This window comes from Lycium ferocissimum, chromosome 4 (genome assembly GCF_029784015.1).
Source record: "Lycium ferocissimum isolate CSIRO_LF1 chromosome 4, AGI_CSIRO_Lferr_CH_V1, whole genome shotgun sequence".
NCBI lineage: Eukaryota > Viridiplantae > Streptophyta > Magnoliopsida > Solanales > Solanaceae > Lycium > Lycium ferocissimum.
In genome coordinates this window covers 20,193,972-20,211,184 of record NC_081345.1, presented here as the reverse complement: position 1 = coordinate 20,211,184, position 17,213 = coordinate 20,193,972, and the positions used below count along the sequence as shown (strand labels likewise).

Sequence of the window (17,213 nt, the reverse complement as noted above, 5' to 3'; positions counted from 1 at the left end):
TCTTCTACAATCTTTGTTCATTTACCTATGTTGATACATATTCAATTCATCCACAATTCATGAAAAATGAAATCAACCATGACTTCACCAATACTCATGGCTAACTCTCTACTTCAACTACAACAACAATCCAACAACAACATGCATGAACTATACATTCAAATCGTCATGAAACACAAGAACAATAAGCATTCTTACCTTACAATCTTGTTCTTCACTTTGGCCGAACCTTCAACACTATTGAAGTGCTACACTTTTTGTTTCTTTCAACAATTACTACACGTTCTTATGTACACTAAATGAGGAGTTAATTTGAGGAAGAAAACTGATTTTTTTTTGATCAAAATATAACACCCTTCATTCTCGGCTAGCCATGGCCGAGAGTTTCTCTCTCTCTCTTCACTATATCTCTAACTTGTAATGTGTAGAATGAGTTGTTAATGTGGAATAAAGCAGATTTTTAATATATACATTTACAAGGGTTGGACATGTGTACCACACTAGTCTTGGGTCAAAATTCTTTGACCATGGCACTAATTTACACGGCTACACATGGAACAAAAAAATGGGCAGATTTTTGTTCCCAATCCACTTAATACTCCACTTATGGTTAGTTTAATCCCAATTTTTTTGTCCATTTTGCTGCCCAAGAAGGTCTCACACGTTCCCCCAACTAAGCATGGGCAAAAATCTGATTTTGACACATGATTTGTGGGGCCACACGTCCACTAATACATAGCAATAGTCTTATGTTGCTGCATACATCCACTTTGTCCTCCACTATAGTACCAATGAAACCTTAATTTAATGCCTAGCTTAATGTAATGATAAAACACACCATGTGCTGTAATCCAACTCTTTTACAAAGCACAAATATTTTATCCTCTTGTGTACGCATGGAATCATGATGTGTACTCCTAATCCCTTTAATTAAAGAATGCCACATAACAATATATATAAATTTGTCATGCTAGTTGCCGCTTTGCCACGTTAGGGGGGTGACATCCAAAATAATTCATCCACTTAATCCATAATCAAATAATTAACTTCCCACTAAGTTCATCAAATAACCATTTACGCATAATTAATTTCTTAAGCACACTTCACATACTTGTTAATTAAATAACCGAATCACCCGTTATCGCTATAGAAAGCAAGATTAGACCACGAAAAGGGTGTTTTAGGAATATTAGGCCTAAAATAGAAAGCAAGATTAGACCACGAAAAGGGTGTTTTAGGAATATTAGGCCACGAACTATCCTGAAAATTAGCCAATTTCATCCATAATGAACGCTCAAATCATAAATTCTCAATTCTTAAGACTAGGACTCGAAACCTTTAATTACCCCAAAATCTTAACTTCGGATTAAAATCTAACTTCCACAACTCAAATACCACGAATTTAAAGGTGTACATACAATTCAATGCATCTAGTATTTAATTTCATAATCCTAATATGCTACAGTTGTAGTTGTAACATAATAATATATGGGAAAATCCGAAACTTGAACTAAGTGATGGAAACAGTACATCAAACCAAGAAACAAAAATACATAGGAATCGTAAACCATACCCATTCGTTATTGCTCAATTACTAGACAATCATTACACTTAGCCCTCATATGATCGTGTAATCATTATGCCATGATGAATCCAAAAATGCTCACAATATTCTAATAGCACCAAAAGCTAGGACCATAAAACACTCAATTGCTACAACCAAAATAGTAAATAACAACTTGGCAGACTAAGGAATTTTGAATAAGATAACTTTGTAGTATAATTAAAGTCAGTCACGTAATGATTACAGTGAATATCAACAACAAAACGTAAAGGCCATCTACCCGATGCCTTTTGATGCCTCTTAAATGTTGTGCACGAAGAAGTTCATGGTAGTTTTCTTCCGCTATTGTGCCAAAGGGTTTCTATTTTTTTTTCTTTCCTTGCCCAAAGTAAATGAATTATTTTTAAATCCTAGGCTTCTAAGATATATGGGTCATAAGAAGTGGGTTAAGCCCCATAACTTAATTACTTATTCATTTAACCATTTGTATAAAATATAGTCATTCCGTCAAATACCTTATTTACCAACCTATACCCTATATGTCTGAAACTCTGTCACGACCCAACCGGAGGGTCGCGACGGGCACCCGGGGCTAACCCACCCGAGCACCTCTTAACGTACTTTCACATTTACATCTAGGTGAGCCATATAGCTAAATCATACTTTCCATCCATTATTCATACTAATTCCATTGGGCAACAAGACATATATATCATCATCAATAACAATGCCCATATCAATGTACATAAGCCAACGAGGCTAACAAAATGATATACACAAGACTAGCCGACAAGGCCAATTACATCTAACCATATACACATGTCTACGAGCCTCTAAGAAAAGTATGTCATATCATATAGGTGGGACAGGACCCCGCTATACCCATAAATATGTACACAAAAGAATAAATACCAAAAGTTGTAGCTCCGAATGAAATGGAGCTCCGCTATATAGTCCCTGAGTAATGAAGGTATAGATCAAGTCTGTCTCCCTGGCCACCTGCGGGCATGACGCAGCATCCACAAACAAAAGGACGTCAGTACGAAGAATGTACTGAGTATGTAAAGCATGATCAACATTATTATGAAAGCATAATAGACAACATAAGAATTAGAATAGGATGGGAGATAGTAGTATCATCGTCATAACACTTACTTGCTTTTCATAGGGACATTCCATTTCTATTGCGTATCTGTTGGCACCCAATTTTGCCCCTCCTTTATCTCAATTTATTTCCTGGAGCTTCTAAATTTATCGACGAGCTAAACGCTTTATTTTCACTATTATTAATTTCCACTATTCTACTATCAACATTACTAGTATTACTTTATCACAAATTTTAAATGGTTCGTCGTCGCTTCATTTCTTTTAGGATTTGTACTCGTTGAATTAATTTTACTTTATTAAGTCCTCTACTTTCTACATACTAATTATTATTTGTCTTCATATAGTATATATGGTACTAGTTATTAAATTAGAAGCCCAAAGAATAATCAAAATAGGGGAGAAAAGATCAACATTTTTCAGCCAAAACAGGCCCAATTCGTGACTAGCCCACAACAATCTGTAGCCCACGTTTTAAAACCCAACAGACCACCCCCATTACCCTTATACCCGATCCAACTCACCCGACCCGGCCCACTATATTTATTTAACAAAAAAAACTAATCTCTTTCTCTTTCTCTTTCTCCTCTTCAGCTGCACCTCTCCCTCGTCTCTCTCTCTCTCTTCCTTCCTCCCTCCTCCATTTCAAGTAAAACCCAAACCACTTTCAACAATGGCAGATCTGTGCCACCCGTTTTCGTGCAATACCCTCTCTCCCTCGCCCTTCGTCACTCTCCCTCATCATTTTTGGGTACAAAACAATCTCCTTTAACCAAGCACGGTTCTGTCGTTCCACTTCAATGCAAATTTTATCCTCACGCCTTTGTCCTGTCGTTGAAATGGAAAAAGATTTCCCATTTTCGCTTCAAGATGCAATAGATCTTCAAAAAAACAGAATGGTCGAACCCTTTTCGGAAAATACCAAAGTTGAATCACGTGAAGACCGACTGGGTTTTCAACGGATCGATTTCGATTCGTTTTGAAAACCTAGACCAAAAATCCCGCCCAAATCGTGAATTCAAAAACCCCAAAAACCCTAGAAATCACTCTATAAATACTCGTGTTTTGATCCAAAGAAAAGGAAGAGAATTCCTTCAGCCGCCTTAAACCCTTCTAAATATTCTTTTTACAACTAGATAAACAAAATATCGACTGTCTCTGCCAAAAAAAAAAATTGCGTTTGTCTTCTGGTTTGTCTCGACCTGAGGTTCGAATCGTTCGTCGTATTCGAGCGTAGATTCGCAACCTTCGACGCCCAGTTCACTGCACTCGAAGAAGGTAATTTTCTTGTTCCTGTTAAATTTTTTTAATCTCTGTAGTAGTTAGATGCTAATTGTGTGCTTAGATTAGATTGATTATGTGGTTAATGTGTTTATTATGCAGCTTTAGTTAGACATGTGATATGTAGTTATGTTAATACTATCAGTCTTAGTTTGAATGTATAATATAGTCACATTTAGTCTATGATTTTACTGAGTAGCATACTGCTCTAAGCCTGATTGTATGTCTAGTTTACTATTAATTGTGTGATTAGCATATTTGTTAGTTTAATTTTAGTTTAAACATGTACTCAGTTATATGTTAGCTTAGCATTATATATTGTAATTAGTATATTAGCATTAAATTCCTACTGTAGGACCTAAGCATGATTAATATACATTCCATAGAAATATGTATGATTTATGGTCCATTTCACTAAAATTTCCTCGGTTTAGCTATATGTTTGATCGATATAGTTATATCCAGCATGTAACGATAGATGTGTAACCCTGTTTGGATCTTTATGTTTGTAAGTTTAGGAATGCATGAAAAGCATGTTATCCCTGCTTCTCTATGTGATACAGTCAATGTGAGATTCTTTGTTTAAGCACATGAGCTGTTGGTTTGATAGATTCCACATCAATTCTAGCATGCTATTTAGTCAAGACTGCCACCAAAATGCCTATGCTTGGATTGTTTGCTGGTTTAGTTGGCTTATATGTATGATTGAAGCATATAGATGCTATTGTATGTTGATGTTATTGAACCCTGATATTAAACTATGTGCCTCCATCTAATAATTGTTAGTATGCTTCGGTTTAGTTTAACTCTTTGTGTGATTTCTCTTAATGGCTAGCAAGGTCTTGTTTGTTTAAGATTATTTTTGAGTGGCTTGATAGGTGATTAAGCATGTGGCAGATTAATAGTCCTTTAGTGCAGTTTGGGTTTAGTTAATTCATGTTTTAGTTGAATATATGCAAAAAAATGGTTTAAACACCAACAAGTCTGTAACTTCACTTAGCCTCTGTCCAATAGGTAACCGATCCATATCATTAGTCTACTGTAAAGCTCCGATATAGTTTGGTTTATGGTTAATGATGTGCTTGCCAAGATGATTACGAGCATGTTTAGCTACTGTTCACCACATATTTGTTAGGATAGTCCCCAGCCATTAGTGAGTTCAAAATGCTTTCTTTATGTTTTATTTGGTCTAGCTGTCACCTGTTAGAATATTAATATGTTTATGCTATACTTGCTTTAATGCAATTGTTACTCAAGTCATGCATATGTTGGCTGTTGATCTAGAAATTCTGGCTTGTTGGTTTGGTAGCTGGGGCAATATATGATTAGTCTGTGAACTTGTGTCATTTGCCTTCTTACTATGTGAACAAAAATCTGATCCATGACTCATGATTCCTGTGCCAATTTTACCTCATAGCATATGTCGATATCGATAACAAATTTGGAAGCGTTTCCGAGTCCGAGATTCAAGCATGACAACTAATTCCAAGCATGTTAACATTAGTTTAATTCAGAAAGTTTAGGTTAGACTAAGAAGAGAATGCATACCTTATCGGTTACACTTTTCCACCAAAATGATGAGCAACTCCTTTAAACAAATGCATTAGCTGTTCAAATATGGGTTTAGATGGTTCAAGGTCTGTTCTATTTGGAATATTTGCAATACTGATGTGCTTTTTGAATAGACTAATTGGCTTGATTTATCATAGCAGTTCAATGTTTGCAAATGGTCATTTCCTTTCCTCCTTGTGATGAGTTGTTATCTGGCTGGTATACGTGAAGCCTACAGAGTATACCTGTTCTGTATACACTCTGTGTATATAGCGAGGTATACTTTGTATACTTATTAGATAATCACATGAAGTTGGTATGTAAACCAAGCTTATAAAAATCCTAGTTGTAACTGAATGTTAAGACTATGTATTATGTTTTCCTTCAATATTAGAGATCCAGGACCATAAATGGAATAAAGTTTGTCTTTTGCCTGATGAGATGAGTTATACCATGCTATTCCCCTCTATCATTATGCTAAAAAGTAAGAAGTTCACTTTGTGCAGATGTTGAAATACCATATTTTAAAGAGTCTTGTGGGATTAATCTTTTTTTTTATGTTTGAGTACTGTTTGATTTGGAAGGTGTTTTTACACTATCTTAAAGTAACGTATGTAGTATTTTAAATACATAAAGCATATATCGTGATTAATTGAAGCATACAACTTACTGATCTACTTGGGTTTATATCTTGCGTGTCTAATCTTATTCATTGATTATATACTAATCCTTTTTCTTTTGTTTTGCGCATGACCATCTTGCATACGAGTCCAAGGGATTCGTTTTCCTCCGCATTCGGTGTTGGGCTAAAAGCCCAACGTATCCTCTCTCTGTCCAGCCCCTATCCGCAGCGAAGAAATAAAAAATGAAATTCTGGGCCGAAGCCCAACAGCAAACAGCCGCAGCAGTCCATAAAAAATGACTGGGCCAAGGCCTAACAACAGCCTGGTCACAGCAGTTCTAAAATGGGCTGAGCCCATTTAACTCATTTTACTCTTCTATTTTGTGCCTTTAATTTGTGTTGTATGACTAATGCCTTTGTTTGTTAATTGGGATGAACTTTAGCAAATTAGTGAGATTTAGTTTAATAATGGGTAGTTAACTTAAGGAAACTAATAATTAATACCACGAGTTTCATCCCTTCTATTTATGTTTGAACTATTTATAGTATTTACAATATGTATTTTCATTAGAATAATTAATTTCCGAAATAGCATGACTACATCTTTTGAGCTAAAAGAATCAAGATTCATTCTTACTATCGTAGGAATTTAAAACGTTACAAATTCCACACTAATGTTAGCTTATTTTGAGAAATAAAAACGAACAAGTTTTACATAAACAATCGTTCCCTTTAGTTTTTTCTCCTAACATTTGAAACGTATTTGTTAACAACCTTTATACAATTTGTATTGAGCTAATATTCTTTCTATAAAACTTTTAAACGTTTATTAAAATTAATCTCACAAACAACTATTTTCATTTATTAGTCAACGTAATTCCTTTTCTCCAAATAATTATAAAACGTTATGCAATCTCATGCTTTCGTTATTTTATTTACGGCTAAAGTTTTAGGGAAATTATTACCTTTTTTTTTCAAAAATCTTACTTTAAACAATATTATTATATTTCTATTTGTAACTTTAGCAAAATTCACAAATTATTTTCAAATCTTATAAGATATCGACTTGCATTCTTAGCCTGATCAATTCACCTAAGTCCGGTCGGTTAACCATTATTAATGGAACTTAGAGGATGCCTAATACCTTCCCTCTAGTTTAGTTGAACCCTTACCTAGAATCTTTTTGGTTTCGTAGACTTTAAAATAAAATCAACTTTAGATAATTACTTTAATTAACTTTAGGTGTCCTAATTCACCATAAATAATTAGGTGGCGACTCCTTAACTTTAAATAACCCCGGAATTACCGGGATGTTGTAAACTATTTTGACCCCGGTTAAAATAGGGTATGACAGTATCCGTGTACGTACATCCATATCCGTACTCGTATTCGTATCCGTACTCATTTACATTTCATATCCATTTTCGTATTCGTAGTCATATTTCCATTCATACTTATATTCATATCATATACATATCAAATACATAGCATACCCGACCATGAAGGTTCGGTGTTTCACATACCTGGCTCTACCAAGGCTCAGGGTTGTCCGTACCCAACTGCAGTGGTGCGCGCGCAATACATATCATACCAGGCCTTATAAGCTCGGGGTTACATAATAGTCATACATAAACATATATATATAAGAGCTCATAAGCATCTTTAGCATCATTACTATCGTCGTTCATCACATCTATCCCTAGAGGATTACTCATCAAGGGGAGGAATTTAGTATAACCATAACATATCGAGAATCATGAGCTTAGTAGCTTTTAAAGATAGGATCATTTAGAGGACATCATAGGCTCATAGAAGAATGGATATTTGGCCAAAGAACCATGCCTAATGAAAGAAGGGTTAGCCTTACATACCTTTCCATTCAACTATTCTATCACTTGCACGTTCTCCTTCAATGCTCACGTTTCTACCTTCATTAGAGTACGTACTATCATTAGAAAATCGATAGCTTAACATACATGTCTAAAGCTAGAGAAAATTAGACAGCATCTCCTTTATTTATACGACTTCCTCCATATCATATATCAACTTCCAAACATCAATAATAACATTCACAACATCATAACAATAGTCTTTATTCATCTACATTATCATTACTTCTCAATTCACTTCCAATCATCCATATTCATGGTCATAACACACGATTACGTTCATTCATATCCAATGTCTATCCCATGTTCTTAACATCATTTATAACATAACCATAATCACAACACATCAAGAATCATGAATCAATCCAAGCTATTAGTCAAAAATGACACTATTCCCACATTCATGACCCATTTTCTATTCCCTTCTACAATCCAAGTGTTTCAACTTTTCAATACCTTAAACAACATGGAAATACCATAAAACTTACCTTAAATAGTGTAGGAGTGAACCTTGGATGGAAACACTTCGCTTGAGCAAAACCCTAGTTCACCTCCAATGGAATGTTTTGTAGTCCTCTAACCCTTGGAAGCTTTCTAACACATAAACACTTGATTCTAGTCTTTGATCTTTGTGTTCTCTTGGACTTGAATAGAATATGCTTAGAGAAGGGTTTTGAGCTCTCAATACTTATAGAATATGAAAAATGAAGTAAAAGAACCCAAGGCATCTATTTATACAAAAACTAAAAATCAGCCCGTCGGGTACTATACGGACACTTATACGGTCCGTACAATATTGTACGGCCCGTATAAGTGGTCGTGGTTCACCTTCCTGAAAATCATCTCCTTGCTGGGAGTTATATGGACCCCTTATACAGACCGCATAAGTGGTCGTATAACTCTATTTCTCTTAAATGGATTCCGTCATTTCGTTCGATCTCCAATCCTTAAGGAACCTTCTTGACACTTGTTTGGCACCTCATTAACAATCCAAGGGACGTTATAACTCTTCTCCAAAACATCGTTTAGTCATCATTAACTTGGTACTCGTAAATCCTTTCCGATACATAACGTATACCTTGTCTTTTCTTGGCAACTTTCTTCTCTTACCTCGAATGTCTTTGAAATCTCAGTTAGGATCATCAAATGCTATTTCTCACTTATCGAAACATCGTATACTTCGTTCCCTTCATTAGTCTACTTACTGTGCATTAACGAAAAATTTTTCGAGGTGTAACAAACTCATATTCCTATAAATAACTATTCACACACATTAAATGAATATATTTTTTTAAAAAAATACGCGCCAATTAAATCACCAAGCCACCAATTCCTGCACATCAAGAATACCTTTTAAAACTACAAAAAGAGTATTTTAGCTGGAACAAGTTCGAACGTGTTAAACGACTAAACGGGTCGTTACATCAGATACCAATCAAACAATCGCTCGTCCTCGAGCAAAAAATAAAAGAAAATGGGTAGGAGATAATACCTAAACGGCCAAACAACTGAGGATATCTACTCTGCATATCTGCCTCGGTCTCCCAAGTAGATTCCTCCACCGGACGATTCTTCCATTGAACTTTCACGGAGGCTATCTCTTTGGTCCGCAACTTTCTAACCTGCCTATCCAATATTGCTATAAGCTCTTCCTCATATGATGGGTTCTCATCTAGCAATACCGAATCCCAGCGAATGCTCATATGATGGGTTCTCATCTAGCAATACCGAATCCCAGCGAATGATATAAGACCCGTCTGAATGGTACTTCTTTAACATAGAAACATGAAAAACTGGATGAACACCCGACAGGCCTGGTGGCAAGGCCAACTCATATGCAACCTCACCAATACGACGAAGGATCTCAAATGGTCCAATATACCTGGGACTTAACTTGCCCCTCTTCCTAAATCTCATAACACGCTTCATAGGTGAAACCTTCAACAATACCTGTTCCCCCACCATAAATGCCATATCTCGGACCTTCCGGTCTGCATACATCTTTTGTCTACTCTGGCCTGCCAGAAGCTTTTCCTGAATAAGTTTCACTTTATCCAACGATTCTCTCAACAAATCTGTACCCCATGGTCGAACCTCAAAAGCATCAAACCACCCGATAGGAGAACGACACCTCCTCCCATACAAAGCCTCAAACGGAGCCATGTCGATACTGGAATGGTAACTGTTGTTGTACGCGAACTCAGCCAAAGGCAAAAATTGGTCCCAATGACCACCGAAATCGATAACACAAGCTCTCAACATGTCCTCGAGCACCTGGATAGTCCTTTCGGACTGTCCGTCAGTCTGGGGGTGAAATGCGGTACTAAGATCCAACTGAGTACCCAATTCTGCCTGTAATGTTTGCCAGAAATGGGAAGTAAACTGAGTGCCTCGATCAGAGATAATAGAAATAGGAACCCCGTGCAACCGCACTATCTCACGAATGTAGATCTTGGCCAACCTCTCTGCATTATAAGTAACCTGAACCGGGATGAAATGCGCGGACTTGGTCAGCCTATCCACAATAACCCATACAGAGTCAAACTTGCCTAAGGTCTTCGGAAGACCTACAACAAAGTCCATGGCTATCCTCTCCCATTTCTATTCGGGAATGGGCATCCTCTGAAGCACACCACTGGGTCTCTGATGCTCATACTTAACCTGTTGACAATTTCCACATCGCACCACAAAGTCTGCAATATCACGCTTCATCCGACCCCACCAATAGTGTTGCCTCAAATCACGATACATCTTGGTAGCACCGAGATGAATAGAATAACGAGAGCTCTGAGCCTCATCCAGTATCACATGAATGAAATCACCGACCCGAGGAACGCATAGCCGTCCCTTCATCCTCAGAACCCCCTCACTATCAAGCACAGCCTCCTTGGCCTCACCTCGCAACACCTTGTCACGAATCTTACATAACTGAGGGTCCTCAAACTGTCTAGTCCTAATCTCCTCCAAGAGAGACGACCTTGCCTCAAGACAAGCAAATACCCAACTCGAATGTGAAAGATCCAATCGGACAAGACGGTTAGCGTAGTCTGAACTTCCATGGCTAAAGGACGCTCAGACACAACCAACCTCGCCAAGCTACCCATACTCACCGCCTTGGGACTCAAGGCATCTGCCACCACATTCGCCTTACCCGGATGGTAAAGTATGGTAATATCATAATCCTTTAGGAGCTCCATCCATCTACGCTGCCTGGAATTTAGATCTCTCTGAGTAAACACATGCTGCAAACTACGATGATCAGTGAACACCTCACAACGGACCCCATATAAATAATGCCTCCAGATCTTCAAGGCAAAGACCACTGCCAACAACTCTAAATCATGCGTAGGAGGCTATCAATCCTTATTCTGCTTCGAGATGCCACTCTGCAGGTATTATTTGCTTAATAACTTATCTTGACTTATGTTCTTAAACTTTCTTATAAGATGTCTCTTGGAGTGAACTAGATAGTTGAAGTTAATTCAGACCAAATCGTTTTTTACTAGATAGTTGAAGTTAATTCTGACCAAATCGTTTTTTCTTTCCGCAAAGAGATATTTATCTGGCACAGGGCAATATGACTCAAGTAGACAGTCTCGTTGTGAATATATGTCGCCTAGGCAATGCAAGAACTCTTGTCCAGGGTGGTGGGGGCATTCACACTAAGCTTGCAAGTTTAAATGTTCTTAACTTCCATAGTAATAAGCAGAAACACAAGTTAAGAGCTACACTTCTATTTATTTATACAAATGAAGAGGTATACTGAGCAGCTATTTAAAGACTTATAGTGGTTATCCAGTCAACATGTCAACTGAGAAGTCTTGGAAGACAAACCAGTTGAAGAGAAATTTGATATTTTGCAGTTAAAAAGTTTAATCTTAGAGCCAAAGTGGGTGTGATCACTGCTGCTTTATGCCTATCTGCAAACCCAATGAAGAAAATCAGAGAAACAATATGCTCTGGTTTCTTAATGTCTTAAATTATGATCTTGAAATGGACTTGCACTTGGATTGCCTTGCCGCTGCATGTATCGGCTATTGATCCAGAGAATAATATACCACTTTTTTTTTAGGGTGTGTTTGGTATGAAGGAAAATATTTTCTATGCAAAACTAGTGGGTTTCTTACTTACTTTCAAGTGTTTGGTAAGTAAGAAAAAAGAGTATTATGCACCTAAGGGTGTGACCTAGTAGTCAATGTAGTGGGTTGAGCACCATGAGGTCTTAGGTTCAATTCTCAGCAGAGACAAAAACTCTAGGTGATTTTTTCCCATATGTTCTAGCCTTGGTGGACAGATTTACCTAGTACCTGTTGCTAGTGGGAGGTGGCAGGTATCCCATCGAATTAGTCGAGGTGCGCGCAAGCTGGCCGGACACCACAGTTATTAAAAAAAAAAGAATATTATCCAAGAGCATTTATAACATTATGGGGGTGGGACGGGGTGGGGACTGGGGGTTTGAAGGCGACAGGGGGTGGATGGTCAAGGGGTGGGGGTTGGGGGCATTGGGTGGGTGCGGAGGAGGCAATGAACTTGGAATGTCACTTATGGAACTTGTTTTCCCTACTTCTATTAGGGAAGTCATTTTTAAGGAAGTTGTTTTCGTAAAGAAAATGTTTTCCAAAACATTTTGACCAACCAAACATGAGAACATTCAAAAACATTTTTCAAAAAATGTGGAAAATGTTTTCCTCCATACCAAACCCACCCTTAGTGTGTGATTTAGTGTGTAGCTTATCATTGAGGTTGGTGATTGTGATATATATTTTGAACTAATCTCAGACCTGCATCAAACACTTGTTAGAGAGTTTTCTTTTTTAGTCTAAAAACTGATCGAATAGAATAGGAGGCTTGAAATTTGGGAGTGAAACAAATTTGGTGCACTCTTTTGTTTTTTACAACACTAATACAGGTATTAGTAATTAAGGTATTAGTAATGGTGTATTAGTTATGCGGCAAATGTTAGTTATGCATAAATTATTTCTTTGGATGTTGGTTTGTTATATTAAAAGTTAATAAATATTATATACTTTTTAAAATTAAAATATTTGTTTAGAAAAGGAAAGTATTTAAGTGGGGAATGATAAGGGTAATATTGTCATTTCAACTTTTTATTCATGTATTAGTTATTCCATCTTCTACCCCGCATAAAATAATACATAGATTCCCTCATAACTTATACATGTATTAGTTATGCGGGTTTCTAAATTGCAAACCAAACGTCGTACTAATTTTATATATGAATAACTTACTTCATAACTAGCTACCAAACACGGTATAAGTATGCAGAAATTAATACATGAATTAGGTGTCTCTTTACTAGCTACCAAACGCGGTATGAGTTAATGTAGAAATTAATACATGAATAACTTGCGTCTTGTTCAGCTACCAAATGACCCCTAAACTCGTTCCTTCAAACTGTATCCATATCTAAAGGAAAAACTTGAACTAATGGGCAATGGCTTTAGCTTTTGGACTTTCAAATGAATAATTGCATGTCTCAATACTGTGGTTAAGTGTGTAAATTAGATAGGATGGAAAGCTTATTATGGAATAATGGGCCTTTCGTAGCCTTTATTCAATGATTTGTGAGTCTGCATCATAGGTACTGCTATTTTGGAATACTACTTGTTGCATGAAGTTATATCTTTGCAACAATCTTTGCAGTGATAATTATGACTTAATTCCAAGCTAGTTAAGGACGACAGTATGAATCGTCAGTATCATAAATGCTCAGTTTGGGTCCATAATATTTCACTACTCCGTACTTAAAAATTATCTAACACTAGGTATTCTCTAATATACGCTAGTGGTTATATCTATAATATACTAAGGGGTCGTTTGGTTTGAACACAAGTTATGATGGAATTAATTATGTTGGGATAAGTTATACTGGGATCATTTATGTTGGGATTAGTTATACTAGGATTATTTATGTTGGGATTAGTTATCCTGGTATTATTCCTTATTGATTGTTTGATTTGTTGTATTAAAAGTAACATGCATTGCTTAACTTTTAAGAAAAAATTATTTGTTTACAAAAATATCCTCCACCTTATGTAGTAGAAAAAGAGTTTTGAGAACCTCAGGGTTATTTTAGTCAATTTCACTGTTTTATCCTGAGATAAGTTATCTCAGGATAACTATTCCACCCTCTGATGGATATAAGTTATCCCAGCACTATTTTTAATCCTGGAATAACTTATCTCACGATTAGTAACCAAACAAAGGATAAGGTGGTACTAAATTTTTATCCCATCACTATTTTTGCTTATCCATCATACCAAACCATCCCTAAGAGTCTTCTAGTAAGCACTAGTCTTCTAATTGGTATCACCTACATGAATTTTCAACTTCCTTTATTTTCTTTTTTTGGATATATCTTCCTGGATTCCGAGATACTTTGAATCTTTTGATATATTTTTTTTCCATCCAATTTTAGGTCTACCTTTTCCGTGTTTAACACCTTCAATCATCATGTATTATATCAAAGAACTGGTGCATTTGGAAGCCCACGTAACACACGGCCAAGCCATATTGAGCGACATTATCTCATTTTATCCTCTATATGCACTACTCGCACCTTCTGTTGGATGTGATCATTTCTGATCATATCTAACTTTGTATGAACGTACATCCATCTAAACATTTGCATATCTGCGACACTCACTTTGTGGATATGTTGGGCTTTAAAGGCCCAACAGTCACTCCATACAACATTGGTAGCTTTATGTTCGTTCTATAGAACTTGCCTTTTCTCTCTAGTACCTGAAGGTCGAAATATTCCATATCATAAATCTTCCTAAAATGAGGAACACTGATGGCAGAATCGAAATTTTGCCGAACAAGGGCAGCATAGTCCCCCGGGGTGTTCTCAGGAGAACTGGGCATTCACAAGACTGCTTAATTTGATTCTCATCATGATACATTCTTGTAGTAAGCGGGTGGTTGAGAAACACGTATTATTGGGAGGGGGCAGCAGACTTTGATAGGTATCTTCCTATCATATAACACTCCAGTTGGCGCTCCTCCGTTTCAACCATCCCACTTTAATCCTACGCGTAATAGCTTCATATATCATTCCATCTCCTAGAACATTTTGTATAGATATCTAAACTGTCTACATTTTGGTACTTCAACTCCATTTAAGCTCACTTCAACTTCTCTCCTACCTCACTAGCTAAACTTGCAGTATATGTATTCTTACTCCTACTCATCCTAAATCTCTTACTCTCTAAAGCTCCATAGCTCAAGCTTTAGTATGTAAACGTCAATTAATTTTAGATGTCAAGTAGGGCACAAGGTTTTCTTTCATGCTTTCTATATTGCAATTTCATAATCTTTGACATGAGCTCTCTTAGCCAACTTCTGAGAAGGCACTATTAATGGTGATCATTTTGCAGGGTTACTCTATCAAGCTAGGGGACTCTACAAAGAAGCCCTACAATCTTTTCAGAAGGCTTTAGACATAGAACCCAACCATGTTCCGAGTTTGGTTTCCACTGCCATTGTTCTGCGACACCTCGATGGCCAATCATTGCCTGTCATGAAAAGCTTTTTGATGGATGCATTACGGCTTGACAGGACAAATGCTTCTGCCTGGTACAATCTTGGGTTGATACACAAAAGCGAAAATGGTGCATCTGAAGCCGCAGAGTGTTTTGAGGCTGCTGAACTTCTCCAAGAATCTGCACCAGTTGAACCATTCAGATGAATCCAATGACCTTACATGTTTTACCTACAGCTGAATCATCCCACGTGTAAAATTTTGCAGCTCGAAAATACAGATAGGGGAGAGATTCGGAAAGAAAAATATTTCAGCATTATTGGTTAATGTTGTAATAATAGTTTAGGGAAGAACTATTTTTTTGGACCGGTATTTAGCAGTATGCATGATATTAATGTGAATTAGTTTAGTGATGTTCATGGAGTGCTTTTGCTATCCCGTAAGACAATCCGTTAGCGTTTAGATTTCATACTATACTGCGTATGGAATTAATTTAGGAAGTGACTATCTATTAGAAATATTCGTGGAATATGTTCCTGTTTCTCTTTAAAAAGTCATTTTCCCTGTAAATTCACTTGGGCGAAAACTATGACGAGACGTTCTGTAAATTTTTCTGTAAATTTGACTGGAATGAGAACAGTGAATGTTCTGGTTGGTGCAAGGGGTTGTCAATTGTAATGTACCCTTTTAATTTACATGAGAATATAGCAGTTTAAATGTGTCCAAGTAGTTGTTATTTCCAATCACCATGAAGGTGTTGGAAAATAATATTCGCGTTAATGGAAGAGTACTTGTGGAATTAAGTTGCATGCTGGAGGCTCACAAAAGTCAAAAGATAAAACTGTATTAGCAAATCCATATTAAACACATTCTTCCGTGAAAAGATCAAACTGTATTAGCAAATCAATATTAAACACATTCTTCCGTGAAAAGTTTTCCGTTACTACCATTTAAAAAAGAGTGAATGGTCAAAAACATACCTGAACTATTACTTTTTTGTGAGTTTTCTACCTGAACTATCAAAGCAGGGAAGTGAAAATTTCCTCGTGTGCCTGGTCGAACCCAATAGCTTTGGTCCGAGCCATATAGTTGTATTAAATTTTTTGTCAAATATCACTACTGGAAAATAGTCTTATGGCAACGCCGAGAAAACCGTTGCTATAGATAGATGAACCGTTGCAAGAGATTTATAGCACCCGCTTAAGGTGCGTTCCATTTCTCGCGTGCCCATACATCTATGGCAACGGTTTCAAAGCAACGGTAAAAACACGTTGCTATAGCCATATCTACAAAAAGAACGGTTGCTCCTCTTTCCGATGCAACGAGTTTTGTGTGTTAGTTGAACGGTTTCCAACCGTCCCCATAGATCTTTAAGCAACGACTTTTCGAGGCTATTGCAACGGTTTCTAGAGGTTATTGCAACATGCTTTTTATTTATTGCAACGGTTTTTGTCTATTGCAACGGCCTTTTTTTGGTACAAAAATCCTCGTGCAATTATTTTTGAAAATCCTATTGCAACGGTTCTCGGGACCTATTGCAACGGTTTATCCGAAATAGTGGGTCTCGGTTATATATATATATATATATACACACACATTACAAATTCAATAAATCGTAAAGCACAACATAATCCAAAATTTTTCATAATCCAAAATATCCAACATTCATCATAATCCAAAATGTCCAAACATTAAAAA

At 36.7% G+C, this 17,213-nt stretch overlaps 1 protein-coding gene across 2 annotated transcripts in view; it reads left to right on the top strand.

Moving 5' to 3' along the window:
- The window catches only part of LOC132051763 (protein NPGR2-like), an 88,533-nt gene extending 72,598 nt beyond the window's left edge, over window positions 1-15,935 (top strand). For both annotated transcript variants that reach the window (XM_059442963.1, XM_059442964.1), the window contains exon 6: window positions 15,412-15,935. In XM_059442963.1, the coding sequence (XP_059298946.1) occupies window positions 15,412-15,722 (311 nt within the window). In that variant the 3' untranslated portion in view covers window positions 15,723-15,935. The remainder of the gene's footprint in view (window positions 1-15,411) is intronic.
- The last annotated feature ends 1,278 nt before the right edge of the window (window positions 15,936-17,213 follow it).